At 37.6% G+C, this 18942-nt stretch overlaps 1 protein-coding gene across 1 annotated transcript; it reads right to left on the reverse strand.

Annotated features, from left to right (window-relative positions):
• Positions 1-3744: 3744 nt before the first annotated feature.
• Positions 3745-18687, reverse strand: PLRG1 (pleiotropic regulator 1; the record flags this gene model as incomplete). Its single annotated transcript, XM_010146096.1, has 14 exons — positions 3745-4129; positions 5096-5289; positions 8018-8157; positions 9544-9652; positions 10242-10344; positions 10853-10954; positions 11072-11221; positions 11552-11644; positions 14141-14242; positions 14410-14500; positions 14888-14981; positions 16557-16610; positions 18197-18339; positions 18581-18687. Coding segments are annotated over 14 exons (1542 nt in total), but the record flags the coding sequence as incomplete, so codon positions are not given.
• Positions 18688-18942: the final 255 nt, after the last annotated feature.

Below are 18942 nucleotides of genomic sequence, written 5' to 3' on the forward strand. Positions count from 1 at the left end.
AAGAGTGTTTACAGAAGCAATTACGTTTTGCTAGCACTGCAATCAGAGCTGACAGAGCCTCACTCCAAACCAAAATGAGAAATGCAGATTCCCCTCTATGCACTGAAGTTCTTGAAAAGATCATCTTTAGATAGGGATGGCCAACTTTTTTGCCAGTTTTCAGCCAACTTCTACTAAGCACAGAATTAAATCTGTAAGGCTTCAACACGTGAAAGCCAGAAAACTAGTTCTGAGCTGCTGCCATTAAAGAGGCATCAGATGAAACCTCCTAAAGTGACAAGCTCTACCTAAATGACCACCAGTGCAATATGTAGTTCCCTGCCTGCCAAGTTTTTGAACTACAGACAAAAATCAAGCCAAAAGCTTACCTCTCTTCACACAGCCTTCAAGTTCATTTCAGCTGAAGACTTGTTTGCTTTCAAAGGAATGCAGTGGTTCACCAGCTGCATTATACTGCTTGTGGAACAGCTTCCATACAAAGTCATGTTTATGCTCATTTCAAGTCCTGCTAATCTAGTGCGAAATTTTGTAGAACAAAGTTGCAGGTTGACCTTTTCCAGCTGATCAGGCTTACCATCGTTCATTAATTTCCAAGTCCTCACCATTTTCTTAGGTGTACTAATAAAAATTGAATAATAATAAAAAGCCTCATCTAAAAAAGAATGATGAATCTCGTGCACGAAACAATGCACCTAGTGTGGGTACTTGCATAGGGGATGTGCCAGACTGATAGTTTTTCCAACTCACTTGAGGCCAAAAGCAAAAAGAAAACACCCCACTGAGTGAGATCTTGACTTCAAAAATCAAATATAAAACTCCCATTTATTTTGCTGTGACCAACTTTTCAGTTTGCATCATGGACAGAAATATCCCTTTAGTGTGCTCTCAGGAAAACACACCAAAATTAGTTTAAACTTTTTTCCACCCACCCAGCTCCCATCCAGAACCTATCCTAGACCTCATATTTAACTCCAGAGAGGTTTCAATGATTTTTAAAAAGAAAAAAAAGTTAAAGAGAAAATTCATAAACAATTCTGCATTTGTTTTGCTAATTAATCCCTTAATGCAGGTAAGAAGCTCTTCAAAAAATAGCCATCAGTACTTTCTCTCTCCTTTACTGATATATTTGCAGCTGATCTGCAAAGATGTTTGTTACTGTTCCATGGGAAACAGTCCTCAATTTTAATCCTAAATTACTTTAACTTTCAATACATGTTTAGTTATTTTTTTTCTTCTTAGTGCAAAACCCTAAACAGAAAAAGACAGACATGAAATCGTATTGTATTGAAGGATTTATTGATGGCTAAATTGCTATCAAATCAGGTATAGCACTTCAATTCGTATCTAACAGGACTAAAATGAAACTGGCTATTGAAGATGTACTTCTGTAAGCCTTTGAGTTGCCAAAGACATACTGTTCTGCACAGCTTTGATGCTGCCAGCAAACGACAGCGTCATAGCTGCACAACTTACATTGTATGCTTTAGTACACAGCAAAGAGTGGTCCTAAAATTAGCAACTTTTACCAGTTACACTTTTTTGCATTATGTTACAAACAAAAAACGTTTTCTTACTTCTCTGCAGTTATGTACAGTATAAAACAAAACCCAAGGCTCGTGGCAGAAATGTGTATGGTTTGATCATATACAGAAGACACCAACAAATTTTATGAGATAAATGACAATAATTTTGAGTTTAGACTCCGGTTCAAGATTACTTTAACTAACATTGCAGCGTGACACTTTCCAGAAGCAAAGAAAATACATCCGACAGACCAGATCCTCCTGTTCTGCTTCACCTTGTGTCTTACATGGACAACTCTAATGTCACTGTGTAACCTACACCATCAGATGTACGTGTATCACAACTCGCTACCTAGATACGCTTACTTCACACTAGAGAAGAGCTTAAACAAAATCCGATAATGCTGATGTGTCGTAAGTAATACTTGGAGAAGCATATGTGATGTTATTCACATTACTGTCAAGTGGAAGAAAAAAAACTGCTGAGAAGGAAATGAACATGCAAACCAAATGTTAAAGAATACAAGTAAAAAGAAACCACACTTAGAATGGGACAGAATATCATCGATCCAAAAGGGAGAAGTATTATTCAAAACAATAGTGCGTAGCCTTTAATTTGCAAACCAAATCTTTAGCCAGGGCACAAAAATTATGCCCTGGCAACCACTGCCCCGTGCTAGCACATTCCTGCATAAGTCCCGGGAAGAAACACAGGCTCTGCAGGAGGCTTTCTGAACTCTCTTCAAAGCGATAAACAGTGGCATAAATGCGGTTTTTAAAGGAAAGTGCCAGTACAGAGAAGATGTGCTACAACTGTGAGACAAAACCTACCTTCCCCCTCCTGATTCCAAATTTTCAAAAGAAGGAGATACTTCTAAAAAAACCCGCACCCAAACCAAACCAAACCCCCACAACAATCCTGCCCCTTTTCAAGGAAGTTATTCATCTCCATTCTGGTATCCTATGAAGAATTTGACTGTTAGCAAGAAAATTCTTTGTAACGCTAATACCGTCACCGATTTCTGGAATGAAACATTTGCATAGAGCCACAATCTGTATCTTTCCCTGTTACATTAGTTAAAATGAAAGCAGCTCTAATAAAGACCTAGAAAAATCCAAATACTCCCCTTTTTTGTGCAGATGCTTCAGACAATAGTTGTCTACCAAAATTCAGTTATTTATGCAACATGGATTCCCTTAAAATGACATTGTCAAACATTCAAATAATACAAGACCTCCTGCGCATTACAAAAGACAAAATTCTCATAATATAAACAACACTTAATTTTACCAGCTTTTTGTAAGCGACATTGCAAGTAACTGTCATTTCTCTAAGTTAAATCCCAGATTTGAAAGAAGTCTGGCCAGCAGAGAACAAAAATAATTATTGTGAACTGCTTGCTGTCAATGCTGTGGCCACAGAATAATTTTCAGCATCTATCCAACATAAAACTTGCCACTGCAGCTATTAACACCACTAGTGGAGTTGCCAACAACTGAACGGCTCAATGACTTAGTGCTTTTCTCCCCCTGCGAAGAGAAAGTGCTTTACAGACATCAAATATAAGCTGTAGCCAGAAGGCTTACATGTTTAGTGCCTGTTATGTGACCGGTTGTAAACACAATGAAAGATTTGTCCCTATCTTTTGGTAATACGTTTTTAAAATTTATTTTAAATTCCTTTATGAGATCACGGGGAGACCGCAACATGTAAAATTCAGGCAGGAATGACTGCAGAGCTTTTCCTCTTTGTTTCAGAGTTCTCTGTACTCTAACATCATGAATGCCTTGAATAACTGGAATAAACAAATAGGCAGTTTACAACAAAAGTCAACTGGTCCTAACCCTGTAGTGACTGTGAATAATACGATTTGACAGTGGTCCTTGCTACAGAAGGTCCATTCTGAAATGAAATGAGTGAAGATGAGTAGTTGCATATGAAAGCAGTCTTAGGGAAATAAACACTTTGAAGACCCATTTCGTTCAACAGCACAGCACTGGCAATGCTCAGTGGCTGTGTATATAAAGCAAACTACATTATTATTTTGTCCTGCTTCTTTCTTGATTGCTCTATTACTCAGTAATTTAGTATTCTGTTCCATTACAGTATATACATAGCATATGTATAGTAAACAATACTGGTCTAAAATCTAAAAGCGTCACTCAAGAAATTTCCAGTAGATGGCTGCTGTGCATAAATTTTGCCATTAAATTTGGAATCAAGCAAGGGTCTTTCAGAAAACCTGGCTCGCCAAAGCACTTCCAGACTTACACTCAATAGATTCATAAAAAGCAACCACCTGCACGTCTATCCCTTTCATGAACTACACATGCTCCACAGAGAGAAAGTTAACAGCTGCAACTGGTTTGCTGTGTTCACACAAACAAAAAAGACAAAAGGGAAGAGAAATAAAATTTATTATAAAACATGTTGAAAGAGCAATGACTTAGCTGACTTCGTGCTCTGCTGTTCTAGGCAGAACAAAATGCGACTGAACACCCTCAGGAAAGCCAAAACGAAATTACAGCATAAGCATGTTGCTGCACTAAAATCTCTTTCTCTTGATTATTTCTGGTTTCCAGCTGACAGGATGAGTTTCTTCAGTCTACAGGGAAAAAAAAAATTCGTAAGGATTGCTTTTCACTTTAAACTCACTTGCAATTAAGGTTTAAAACATTACTCAAGTAGTCTATATAGTCTATTTCATATATAACATTATAATTACCTAATCTACTACGTAATTAACTTATCCAAATGAAATTTTCTATCACCCCGCTAGGACATGAAAAGACTAATTCTGTTTTTGTTTTGTTTTTTTCCTGTATCAAGGACAAGAATAGGTTGCCAATGACATTTCAGAAACAACACTGTAGTGACCAAAGGATAGGAACAAGAATTCCACAGACAGTCCTTCCAGACTTACCTACATGAGCACTGGCAGATGCCAGAGTCTACAGTTTGCCCAATTGTAAATGGATACAATATTCCCAATTCCTTTGTATCTAAGAGTGGTTCCAAGACTAATTCAATGCAAAAAATCCCAAAGTTTAATAGAAATCCTTATATTCTTTATATTGAAGACATACTCCGATAAAGTATACAATAATCTATTGTCTTCTCCATTAGTAAATGGATTCGGATTTGAGAAAAAAGTTTCAATGCTAAAAATTGTCAGGGCAAATGACTAATCTAGATCGTAAACCGAAGAATAATAAATCTTTAAATTGCGATTTTTGCTAGTTTCCATCTTTTAATCAATATGGCCACACGCAGTCCCCCGCTGGCTTCAAAACACAACATACACTATTGTATTAAGATTTCTCCAAACTTTATCACAAAGGACTTCTGCAGAAGAGTTGATAGACCTGACTCTCATTTGTACTATAGCTTATAATAATAAATTAGGAGGGCAGAAACTAGCTGCTGTCCTCAATGTTATTATATACCCACTGCTTTCAAACTTCAAATAAAATGGATTACGCAAGCCTGTGCATGTCCTTTACAAGTGCATAACATTCATTTGAAATTTTGTGGCTTTGTGAAAATACATTAAAAAGACACTCTGACATACCGCTGTTTCATCTTCTTTGTATACTTTTATGGTTTTATCAGCTTCAGCAGTCAGCAATCTGCTTTCTGACTGGTCAAAAACACAAGCAAATATTCCTGATTCACTGTCCAAAGAGCCTGGCTGTACAGCTGCATGTACCCTCTGGAAATTGTATCCAGTTCTCCAGTCCCAAAGATGCATAGTTCCATTATCAGCTAAAGCAAAACAAACAAACATAGTGTTTTAACCAGTTAATTTCTACTCATTTTCTGAAAACAGTATCACAAGCAACCGATTAATACATCAGGGATGCATCAGCTATAACATTCATGTAGAATAGCTCAGTATGCCCTACAAGTTCTCCTACTTTCTACTGGTATTCTTCTTAGTTCAGAAAGGCAGATCTTGTTTAAGAAGGCTGATGGAAATTTCCTCAGAATTTCATCCAGTTTTGCACCCAATTTGATATATTATATTACAAAGCAATTGCAGCAAGTTGCTTTGGAAGCACAGTAAGGACAGGCATTCTGAATATCAAGCTCCCTGTTGAGTAACCTCCACTAAAATTGAATAAAGAGGCACCATCGTGTCAAACAGATTACAGACATTAAGGATTCTGTAATGGGAAGTGGGCTTAGCGTTTGCAGAGGTTCTATTTTAAATGCAGTATAAACCACTGCCATTATTACTGCTACTGGCATCAGCTACAGGGTATTCACAGCAGCCTGAACTCTGTGTTCAGAAGGATGCTCCCAAAGCAATTTTTTGGCTAAAAAACCCAACCCCTCCCAAAGCATTACCTAGCCAAAATAGATTTATTGACATTTTTTTCTACAGCTGCCAGCTAGACAAGAAATCCAGATATTTAAAGCAGTGTGTTTCTACAGTAAAATAAGGTAACCTCAACTTATCCTATATTCAGCATCAGCTTCTTTGAAGTTGCTATAGATAGCATGAGGATATAAGGGGGTGGGGGGGAAAATTGATATTCAAATTTTAATTTTTAAAAAGTCACAAATAATATTACTTAAACAATTCGGGTTCTTTATGTGGAGAAGGAACAAGTTTTTCTAAATCCTCAACTACAACTAACACAAAAAAGTCCTACAAACACCTTCTAGAAGTGCCTTCAAAATACCACAGAATTAAATATTAGCCCAGTCCAGCATTCTGTCAAGTTTCTGCTCTCACTATGAATGTGCCAGTTGTCAAATACAGCTTTATCGAATTTTAAAATCAAGAGCCCCCTTTATACATACTTGAAAACATAACCAGGGAAAGCTGACAGTATAATTAGCGATCTTCCAACTCCAACCTAGCACATTTCCATCTTCCTCCACACCCCTACCCTACAAGACATTCTCTATCAAATGAGACCAAAGGCACATAAGACCAAATGGGACCCAACACATTTCAGCATTCCAAAGTGTAACCTAACTGTTACTTTTTTTTTTTTGTTATGCTCTGGTTACAAACACAGAAATGTTTTTCTTAAGTATCTGCTCCAGCAAACTCATGGAACCCTTTTTAATCTGCCTTATCACATGTGATGCTGTGAATTGAGTCCCATCCTTGTTTACAACTACCCAAAATATTAAACAAGCAAAACAAAGCAGTAAAAACGCAGGCTCTGCAAGTTACATGGAGCAATACAGTCTAGTCTCTTAATTCACTTTCCGCTGACTGCTACAGCTATCCCAGGACAATCTTGTGATTAAGTAGCTGAGTCTAGAACCTTAGAGGTTTTTGTTTAAAATCCTGCTTTAACTCTGTTTTCCCATGCAATCTTGGACTGTTCCTCTAGAGTTCAGCTCTCAACCTCTAAAATCCGCACTTCCTTTTTCCACACTGTTTACCTGTTTCCTGTTTATAACACCATTACATTAAAACCACACTTACTGGCTGCCTATTACATAGACACAATGCCTTAAATGATCTGACTCCAGCTGGGATTTCTAGAAGCTACTCTCAAAAAAGCCTGTCACTGAAAAAGGCCTACATATGTACTTTGTCTTGTACAAACATAAAACTCCCAGAATCATCAGATTATGGTTTTAGTAACACATATGGCCCACAAGATTTTTTACTAGAGTGCTTGGGTAACTAATATATCAAAAAGTGCTATCTGCAATATGAGGTAAGTGTTCTTACATAAAATTACTCCATGCATTCAGTGAGCATTCAATGTCCTCCTCCTAGCCCCACAACACAGATACGTGAATACAAACTAGTAGTTTCAAGACTCTGGGGGCTCACAGACCACTAACGATAATGTATCAGATGATTATTAAATTCTTTAAACTTTTGAGGGAAAGACCTGATGTGTCAGAATGGCCACAAAATCCTCCCATAGGCACTGGAGCCAAATGGCTCGTTTCTTAATTTCACAATGCTCGAACACATATTGCTGAATAAACACGGTTTTGATTCACAGAGCCAAATGCAGTTTGGAGATTAGCACAAAAGATAACATCTTCGGACAAAGATAACATCAGAAAACGCGTGCAAGGAGTTTGGAACCGATGCATCTGTGCTGCATAGAAACAGGAGTTTACATTTACATGGTACATCAAGCTTTAGCAAGCTGTTTCTGTATCCTCTGCCCATTCTCACTGCATCTACATGTCACAGAGAGCACCAACAAAGAAACAGATGTCTCCCAGGCAACTTCCCATTTCCTCACCACTCCTGAGGGGACGCTAATGATCAGGAGAGGATGGACTCTGGAGACTTGCGGCAGCAGCCGACAGAGAAGATGAAATCTCTTCCCTGCAGCACATTAAAAGTCCTTTCAAATACATTTTTGTGCATGCGGCTCAGCAACATCCAAAAAGATAAAAGTGTCCCTACTGGTTATGAAATGAAGTTGTTTGCTGTAGCAGGTTTATAGGCCCAGATAAAGAAGAGCTCATCAATACATAAATACGTATTTCTCATTTTTACCTCCCGAGACCAGAACACCATCAGAATTCACAGCCAGTGTGTTGATAATAGCATTGTGACCAGAGAGGTTCTGAATGAAGTTTCCATCTGGGAATTTCCATTGCTTAATATTATCTGGAGAACCAGATGCGAATGTGTAACTGAAAAAGTAAGTAGAATGTATTAAATTTCAAAACAGCTGTAAGGATAGCAAATGCCTTTCACTGAAACTAATGTTAAATGCTAGTTGAAAAGTTATTTAATTACAAACCTGCTTTTTGGACATTTTTACTCCACAAAAAACGAAGCAATTTTATGAAGTCATGAACTATCTATTTATATTGTTTCCTTTCTGCTCCATAAGCTATCTAGACTTTATAACTCCTATGCCATGTAGGATGTTAATATGCAAATAAATATAAAAAATGCACATTAAATTCTTGCAGTTGTTATTCTGGCAGATTTTCAGGTATAAGAGCATCACCAAAGGTATCAGAAAAAAAAAACCCAGCAAACACCAAACGAAAAGTTTCATGTTAATATTTACAAGCAGTTACAAGATTATTTGGGTAGTATATAAAAAAGCCTGTGGGAATACTTTCGGTTGCCACAATGCCTAAGTGACATGCTGTCCATTTAATAGATTCTTCAATTACCAAAAAAATGAATTAGGAAAAAATACTGGAATACTAAAAAGCACAGAAATACTGAAATATAAGAAATTATTAGGCTGACAGTTACTACTGCTTGATTAAAAAACACTTCTAGTCTATTTTCAAAGGGGTATGATTGATGAACCTAAAACCATAATTTTTTTTTTTTCGCAGAAGATAAGCAAAATTAGGGGTTTTCTCTGCTATAGCTAACAGGCATATTGTAAGATATTTACAATTTTTCAGGGACATAGATCAGAATTTATGCATATCAACGATTAAAGATGCAGAAGTACTGCAGTTCTATGCAAATTCCTTTTCTTCGGTGTTTTAATGGGGATTGAGCTGATCAGGCAACCGTTGATGAATCAAAATACAGCACCTAAAATTCAGAGCACTTCCTACCACACCTGCTTCAAAGATTAAATATTCACACTAAGTTTCTTTAAGGCAAATCAGATTGAATTGTCCGGTGCAGTGAATCCCATATTAAAAAAAAAAATCCCTTTGTATTAATCACTGTCTCCTTTTTTTGTGTATTACTCACACATGCCATTTTACAAAGCCACTTCATTTTCTGTTAACAATCATTCAGTTACATATTTGTTATTAGCCTTATAAGCCTAGTGCCACTGAGTTCAAGGACTGCAACAAAGGCACATAAGAAATTCTGTGGGATATGAGACATTCTCAGCATTGCTAATGCTAATACTTGGCGAGCACAATCAGTGTAGTAAAACTTATTTGACAACTGTTATCTACATTTTTATAGAATACTAAGCTCAGTTTTTCACATTATTATGCCCTATTATTCTAAGTTACCACTCACATTGGCTTTCTGTCACCACCCAATGTTATGAACCGTGAAATTATAAAAGAATGAGGAAAACTCACTGTCTTGGATGTAGCACTACTGCTCTCACAGATTTTTTGTGGTTTGTTAAAGTAACACGAGTTTTTCCTGCCACTAAATCCCAAAGCCGAATGGTAGTATCATGACTACCTACAATGAAAAGAAAATTAAAAAAAAGAAACCATCATATTGATTCTGCCATCATTACTTCGACAAAGCAGCCAAAACTTCCTATGTGAAAGAGACAAAAATACTATGTTTGTTACAAAAATGTGATACTAATGCCACCTCAGACAGGAAAAGATGCTGGGTTGTAATAGTCTTTTTATGCAGTTTGAAATTCAAGAACTAAGTAGTTACACAGCAAAGCTAGATTTGGACATAATAGGAAAGACAATGAACTTTATATTTAACCATGGTACTAGACACCTCTCAAGTGAATTGGGTAGAACTGTGAAATATCGCAGAAAATGCAAGTCTCAATACAAATTACAACACAGAATGTAAACACCAGAAACAAATAAAGAGCAGAAAAACGTTCAAACAATGCATAGCTACATTCACATAAGCATGCCATTAATAGCATGAAGTGCCACTGTACGGCCCATTTTCATCAGAAAACTACTAGAAATTGAGAAAATTCACGAAGATAACCTTATGAACCCCACACAGTTACTCAACAAATACATTAACGATTAGGTTTTTAAATCACGTTATTGTGAAACCATGCCCACTATACCTGTAATAATTTGTGGTTCGGCAGCCTGGCACTTCACTGTCGCTACCGCGTTTGTGTGTCCTGATAGTGTGTGCACACTGGCTTTCGTCCTTACATCCCAAATCTATGAAGTCACAGTAAGTCAGTCAGAGGTCAGTAACTGGTGCATATTCAATGTATTTTAGGCACTGTCATTGACTAGAGGAATTCCTTGCCACAGTTCTACAGATTAAACAGTGGTATTTAGATTGTATTTTTTTATCCAACGATTCATCACACAACTGCCTCAGCTGGAAAATCTAAAGGGAAGCAGGGAGCCTGCCACTGAATTTTTAGACATACAGATACTTTAAGTCACCACAAAACCATACCATCTTCTAAATACTAAGTAATCCTATATATAATATGTAGTCTACCTACTAAATTTAAATTAAGAAATAAAATGTTATCCTGAAGTGACAATGCCTTTTTGTGTACTTGGGCTTCAGTTTTATTAACAAAAGTAACGTAAATAGTCTTGGTAATTTCATCTTGAATCATGTTAATTTTTGCTAATACTCATTTTCACAAATGGAAGATGTTGAAACACCCTGACATATCAAGACACTAAAGCGTAACAATGCTATACTTACTCGTGCTGTTGAATCTCTGCTACATGTTACCAGCACATCGATTGTTGGATGCAAGTCTAAACCATAGACAGCACTTAGATGACCATGGTAATGTCTGATAACCTAGATGAATAAAGAAATGCATACACACTAACTGAATATTTTAAATAATATTCTAAATGCTTCAATTTTTATACTTGCCACCACCAATTAAATTCAATTAAAGACACTGCAGCCTACCTTATTGTACTCAAGATCCCAGCATTTCACTTGTTTGTCTTCTCCACAAGAAAAGAGGTATGGACTTCTTGCACTTACTATCACTCCTCGTACAGTACTGATGTGTCCCGTCAAAGACAATTTCAGTTTGCCACTAGCAAGGTCCCAAATCTGCACCAAAATAGGTATTTTGAGGTAGACAGGTAAAAGCTATACAGTGATAGTCTGAGTAAACAGCCCAGATGTAATAGATCCTGCTGCATTTTAAGTTAAAAATTATGACAAACGTTTGCTCTTCAGCTACTACCATGTAAAGAATTAAATCTCAAGAAGTAACTCTCCACAAATACTTCATGACTAGGCAATAAAAGAAAAAAACATGTTCTGCAATTCATTATTCTGTAAATAGTAACCAAGAAACTGCTGAAGGCATTTTTAAATTACAAGAGAACAAAAAACATCCCATGTAAACTTTGTCAGTGATTTCTTCCAACCTCTTACCTTTATGGTTCTGTCAGCAGAGCCAGTAACAAACCACTGATTTCCTGGTTCTACTGCAATGCATCTCACCCAGCCCAGGTGACCACTGATAACCTTTAAAAAAACCAAAAGATTTTCTAAATCAGAAATAATATACATACATCTGTCTTTATAATTTTCATTCTCCAACACTGGAATTGGTTAGTATTCACCAAACACATGCTCCCAAAAAGTCACATGTGAAATTAGATCTGAAGAGAACTCCATTTCTACTTTAGCGAAATGAAGATACTAGTAGAAATTTACATGTCATACACCAGACCTGGGGAACTTTAAATACAGAAAAACCCTGTACCTACAAGCAACTTTTTCATATCCTTTGAGAGTCCCTAACACTGTAGCTCAATACTTCAAACTCTGCAGAAGAAGACTGTCTTTAAGCACAAGTTCCTTACGCTGCTGCATAATGTTTATGCAAACATAAAGAACAATTATATAAAATCGTGGCTGTTAAATCACGTTGCCATATAATAATCTCTAAAGGACATCGCCGCTTCCTTTTCCCCAAACAAGGGGCAATATGTTAGAAATTTTCTGGTACCAAAATACTGGAGCTGGATCTCACAAGAAAAGCTCTACCAATAAACGGCCTGCTTACAGCAGCCTTTCCATGTTCTCTAATTCCTCTGAAGTCAGACAGCTAAAAATCAAACCCCGTATTTGGTTTCACTGGATGCCATATTTCGTGTACATACAGCTCATTTCAAAGGCCTAAAACACAACAGACGTTCTTAGGCAGAAATACTTTGGAAAGCTAAAGCAGATTCTTCTGACTGGTGAGACCGCAGCCACACACATTTGAAATAGCTGTCTAGATAACTTCATACTCTACGAATAGAAACAGGCATTTCCAGGGGAGAAATCTAAGAAATAATGAATCTATTTTAAGTCCCTATCTTTCACAATTGACTTCAAACCAAGGTTAGGAAGACCAGATAAAACTAAGATCTGAAGCAACAGATAAGACTAAATCCGTATTTGGTGTTCAAATTATGCCTCTATTTCTGACTTGCATGAACAAGCTTTTGTCCAGTTGAGCAAGGATTTTGACAGCAAACCTCTACAGACTGTTTGTGTTGAATTAATACAATGACTTGAACTGCATTTACAGTCTGAAAATAAAGTTCTCCTAACACGTAGGCATTTTCCATTTGCTTACCTTAAACCTCTCACGGGTTTATTTGGTGCCATTTTTTTCAAATGTAGCTTACCTTAATTTTTATAGAGAGCACATTCCAATACAGCTGTATTTAGAAAATCTATATGCTACTTTGAGCTCAAGTTTTTTTTAAAAAAATTACTTTTTGAGATTAGCCTGTGTCCGGGACAGCCTGAAGATTAATGACTAACACTGCATTCAGGACTCTTCCTAAGATCTAGAAGCCTACATAAGGTGCTACATTTGGATGAACAAGGCTAAACCAACACAATTCTGATACTGGAGCATGACATTTTTAAATATCAGGAAAGCCTAATGTTCCTAAAATAATATTCACCCTTTCTCAGACAAACTATAAAATTGCTTAAATTTCATAGCAATAAGCATAACATATGCTTAGAGATCTTCCCTCCAATTCAGCTATCCTGCCATATTCACAACCACAATTTGTAAAAATTGTATGAGATTTTGGGGGAATGGCTATTATTATTCCCTAAGAAAATTAAAAGGCAAATTAGGTATCTCAAAACCAAAACTAGAAGTCAAGCAATCTAAACCGCAGAGATAACTCATGATTAAAGTATTCAGCTTTTTCTATTTTCATATCAAGTAAAAGAAGTCTGGCTGCCTCAGACACGGACCGCCTTAACGTGGTTTTGCAGACAATTTCATTACGTTAGTTTTGCTAGAGTATTTATTTTGCATGTTATTACTTTGAAATTTTGCACCTTCCTCTACCAAAGAATCTGACAAGAAAAGTAGAAACAAACTCTGGAAAGAATCTGTGACAATACAACTACACCTATTTGAACAATAGGGTAGAGTTAATAACTGTTGTGGTTTGAACCCAGCCGGCAGCTAAACACCATGCAGCTGCTCACTCATCCCTTTTCTGCACCCCCAGCGTGGGAAGAGGAAGGATAAAAAAAAGGTAAAAGTAAAGCCACATGGGTTAAGGAGAGTTTACTTGAACAGCACAAAGAGGAAACAATAATACAGTGAGGGATATACAATGCACTGCTTAGCGCTGCTGTGTTGAGCTGCTGCTTTATTTTTTTTTTTAAACTTTGTGCCCTCTGCAGCCCCCCCTTATATGTACTGGGCATGACAGTATGATATCGAAGGTCCCATTGGCTGGTTTGGTCCAGCTATCCCAGCTGTGGAAATTAACCCTATCCCAGCTGAACCCAGGACAATAATATTCACAAAATAATTGACTAAATAGAACGAAATATGTTTGTAATATAATCTCTTTCCTATTTAAGGTGAAAGTGTTCATATACAACTTGGGTTTTGAATGAGAACAAAAATTATGCTTTGAGTTCGTTATCGAACATAAAAACATTCATTTACTTTTATACACACGTTCACGTTATACATTTGTAACTTACTCTGTACAGTTTCCAAGGTGGATGCCACTGAGGTTTGGGCATGGTTGGAGCCTTCTTTGCCATTAACGCAGAATTTTTGTTTCCACCAGCTTCCACCATAGCCTGTAAGTTAAGAGGAAGGTTACTCTTGGCTTCAGGTTTTAGGCAAAGAGATCTCAACAATGATTATATTTAGTCAGTCAGGACATCTCCACACAGCACACAAATAAATCCAGTAGCAATCTGGTGAACCCTACATGCTTTTCATATTAGATTTGCAACAAACTCACCACGGACATCCCAGGAGGCTGCGAACGCTCAGATATTCCAGCATGCCTGTAAATATCACCCACACCAGCAGCTGTCCGATTTGCATCCGCCCTAGGTTGGAAGAAAACGTTGATGAATTGCAATAAAATTTCTTTTACTAACTGACAAAGTATCACAGGGCTGCATCCAGTCAAGTAATGTACACCTCCAAGATGGAGGCTCCACAATCTCTCTCGGCAACCCATTACACCTCAAAGTAAAAAACACCCACAAAGCCTCACTTTTTTTGATCTAAACAGAATTCCCTTGTTCCAACTTCTGCCCGTTGCCTCTTATGACATCCAAGAAAAAAAAGTGTACAGGAAAAAGATGCCTGGCAGTTTCTTTAAATGTTTTATAAATTAGAGCACTCAAAATACTCAAAGCAGCTCTTGACTTGTGTTTTGTCTAGAAATTCCCATAGATAATTAAAGCGTTAATGAAGAAACACAGCAGTACCTGGACTGAGAAGCAGGAAGTGCTACAGCTAAGGACTGTGCTGCAGACTCACTAGGCATCCTCTGGACCTTAGTGTCTGCTGTCAGAGCCACACCTTAAAAAAAAAAAAACAACATAGTAAAAGCAAAGACAACTCTATTAAATAGAAAATCCAGAAAAATATATTATACAAACACACACACCTGCAAACAAGGGCTTGCCACACCCCTATAGTATTAAATCCCATCATTCAATTACATTATTTTTCACATACAAGTGAAATCTACTGAAATTTTTACTTTGTCCCAAATTCTCTGCATCTTCAGTCTGCTATACACAGTGGCATAGAATTTCTAGAGTAAAAACAGTATGATTCTGTCACTGGAAACAAGAAAAGTCTGACTAGGAGCAGTGTCCATTTCTTCAATCAACCAGCTTCAACTACTACGGAAATTCAAACATCAGAGAAGTAAACATGATCTTCAGCAGTATTTGCTAGCTTTGATCCTTTAGTGCAGTTTATTATGCCATCGCAATGTGGTGGCTGGCATTGTGCAGTGGTGTCAGAACTACAAAAGGTTTAGCCCTACTGAAGTGAGAATTTCAGACTACAGCTTATGATTTATAACCTTGACCTAAGAACAGCAGATCACTTTTTCAAAAAAAATTTAAAACTCTCCGCAAAGTGTAGTTTTGGTGCAGATTGGTTGAGTCTATCCCATTTTTCTATTTCTTTTCCTAACCAAAGTTCTGGCAGTTAACAACAAAAAGAGCATTTGAGTGAGATGACCAGGTTAAAACAAGAAACAACAAAAAAAGAATCTAATTTTTAACCCAGACATATCTGATTCTATTAGAAGAAGAGTGAACTTGAGGAAACTTTTGTGAGCAAGTCTTGACCCCACAGTTACAGGCAACTGTGCACATTTTTTTAATGCCTGAGGGTGCACTGAACACTCATTTGTCAACTTACAAATCAAGCCACAGCAGGTTTTCCACCGTATTTGTAATAAAAAGATCAACAGCTAAAACTAAACTGCCACAAGGACAGAGCAGGATCAATCAGTAACAGTGACAATTAGCAACGGCCAGTGTAACAACACAGAAACATCACCCTTTGAAGCACAAAAACAAATGACACTGAAATTACTAGACTCTAAAGTCTCTTTCAAATCAGAGCAAGGCAGTGATACCCACACCTTTCTGCTCTGGTAATGAAAACAGGATACATTCCCTCTTGTCATTCAACTGCCTTCTAGCAAGAACCGCCCCCTCCTCCTCATTCACAGTAAAATTCTAACTGCAGCTCTGCCACAACAGCAGAGCTCTCCAAGAGAAAGAGGACCACAATATCAGAGAGGAGAACCCTAGATCATTTTTGTGATGATGTTACCACAGCAGTTGAAATCTCATAGAAATGAATGAAGGTCTCACAGCAAACTCACACCCACTGAGGCTTAGTGAGAAGACATTGCATCTGTACCTAAATCCTCCTCCTACCTCCTGTCACAGAATACTTATCATCCACAAAACTCTGCATCGATACTACTAAAGACTTGAATGGCATTTCCCACTACCATGAGGTATGGATTCACAGCAAGAGGAAGGCTCTTCCTGCTATGATGAAGGAGACCTTGTTCTTACAGGAAGCCAAAAAAACCCGGGAAAACACTCAGAGACTTTTACCTACCAGGCCCAGGTGGGTATGGATGTGTACCAGTTACCAAATACTCAAGTTCTTGACCTAAAGAACAACAAAATGTCATATTAATAATTACATTTTAAAGTGCACTGCAAAATGATGCACTCAAACAGGAAAGAGAGGGAAACAGAACAGGTCATACATAGCAAAAGAAACCAACAACTTCTAATGTACTACTTAGACATTTTTTATTTTCATTAATTTCATTTGTTCTGGTTATCTGTTTTCTAAGACTCAATAGTAAAATAACAGTTTTAAAATGATGACGCCACCTGTCTCAAGAGATAAACCTTCGCACTGTCAAAGATGCCTTTTGAAGCAGATACAGAAAAGGATTCAAGCACACAACAGCATGGGTGTCTGAAATGTGAGCTAGTCAAGCCAACTGATTGTCTGTGATATTAAAGGAGAAAAAGGTTCTTTTTGCCTTAAAAGATTTTTCATTATCTGTGAACATCTTTCAGAAAACTTCCAAATAAAGTACCTTGAAAAAAAAAAAAAAACCTCGACTAAAATAATGCAGCATTTGGCAGTCTTTAGAAGAGAAATTTCCGTAAGGGACCTACCTAACACATACGTGTTTTATATATAACCAAACATAGCCTGAAAAAGCCTGCAGATTTAAAATTAAGTTTTCTGGTTTAACAGTTGCATAGTTAAAGCAAGTCTGAAAAAATTGTATGAAACAAAATACAAAGATCCAAAACAACAAAAGAGCATGTCCTTGACCATCATGAACTTGTAAAAAGGAGAAATACATTACTCAACTTTCTCTTTCTAACACCTAAGTACAGCAATCACTAATGTTACCATAAAAAATTACTCTTTTTACTAATGAATTACTGTAAAAATTCCACAGCACTCTATTACTCCTTTGTTAAACTTCCTCTTTGTTGCCAATCTCTCTTGCCTCCTGTTACCATCACGGCTTGGCTTCGGGAAGGGTTTTTCCCACGCTCACTGCAAGCAATGAGTGCACCGTTCGGGGCTGCGCGGTGGATTTTTTAGGTGAGGCACCAGCGTGCGCAGAACCAGCTCCACCCTTTACACCTGAGGTTCATCTGCCAGGGGCTAGTGAGCTTGGATGGTGACAGCAAAGTCCTCGGGTCGTAGGTTTAGGTAGAGTATCCTTCTCTTAGATGGAGCCTTACAGGGCTAAACGAGCTCCATCTGCCCGGGTTTGGAGTCAGAGTTGTCCTTCTCCTAGGATGGTGCCCCAAGGCTAGTGAGCCCATCCTGCCCGTGGACACACTTTGTCTGACCCTTCAGTTGAGACCTGTCTGGCTTGGGAGACCCCACCGGAGGCACATGCCACCACCAGCACAGCTCTCAACCTCACAAGGGCACGCAAGCTCCTTCCCCATGGCAAGCGGGTGCCCATGAAAGAGTCGCTGCTCTACCTCCGGACATCACAGACCCGGGCACGGGGTGGCCGGGGCCTGCCAAGAACGGGAGTCCTGGAGGAAACCTCCTGTTAAAGGAGGTAAGATAAATACCAATCAAAAAAATTTATTTTGATTTTCACGTTTATCTCGAATGGATTAACACTGGGCTGCATTCTTCAGATTTTACATCAGTGAGACTGCTACAAAAAGAAAGGATGAATATACCACCAAGAGCAAACTAACCTTGATTTCCAGAATACTGTTTGTGTCCATAAGGATCCCCGGTGTTTGGGCCTCCTTTCTCTCTCATGTTTTCTTTAAGAGTAGGCATGTGTAACACGGAGCCATACTCTGTACGCAGCTTGACTGCCATCTTTACTTTGTGACTGTTGGAAGAGTAAAGCATAATCCTGATTAAACCCTGATTTTTAAACTGTTACTAAGTTTAGAGATATTTTAGATAAGTTTTTATACAACTTACTTGATAAATCTTCTATCTTTTATTCCCTCACAACTACACTGTTAATTCTACAGAAGCATCTGAACTTCTGACTTGGATGGAACAATCACTAACACAATTTAAAAAACTTTGAGGCATACCAGTGATACACCATTCACAGTACTTACCTTTCCTCATCTAATGGGATAGGCTTGGCATTATCAGCTACAAACATATCATGAGTTCTCTTCAAAGATCTGAACACAAGTGTGTGCACAGAATGTTTCTGGACTTCCTAAAATGAAGAACATTTAAATAAATTGGAACATAATTGAATGAAAAATGGAAAACTGAAGCATAAATTGAACCAAGTCACAATTTCAGACTTTTGTACTGTACATATCACAACTTAGTTCACAGAAACCACCACCTCTTCTTGGAAACTAAAAAAAAAGTTTATCTGTTAACTGTTTTAATTCGGTGCATACTCAAAATAACACTCCCTTTCTTGGAAAATGATTTTTAAAAACAAGCCAAAAACTTTGATCAA

Source organism: Buceros rhinoceros, unplaced genomic scaffold (genome assembly GCF_000710305.1).
Source record: "Buceros rhinoceros silvestris isolate BGI_N320 unplaced genomic scaffold, ASM71030v1 scaffold6852, whole genome shotgun sequence".
NCBI classification, from domain to species: domain Eukaryota; kingdom Metazoa; phylum Chordata; class Aves; order Bucerotiformes; family Bucerotidae; genus Buceros; species Buceros rhinoceros.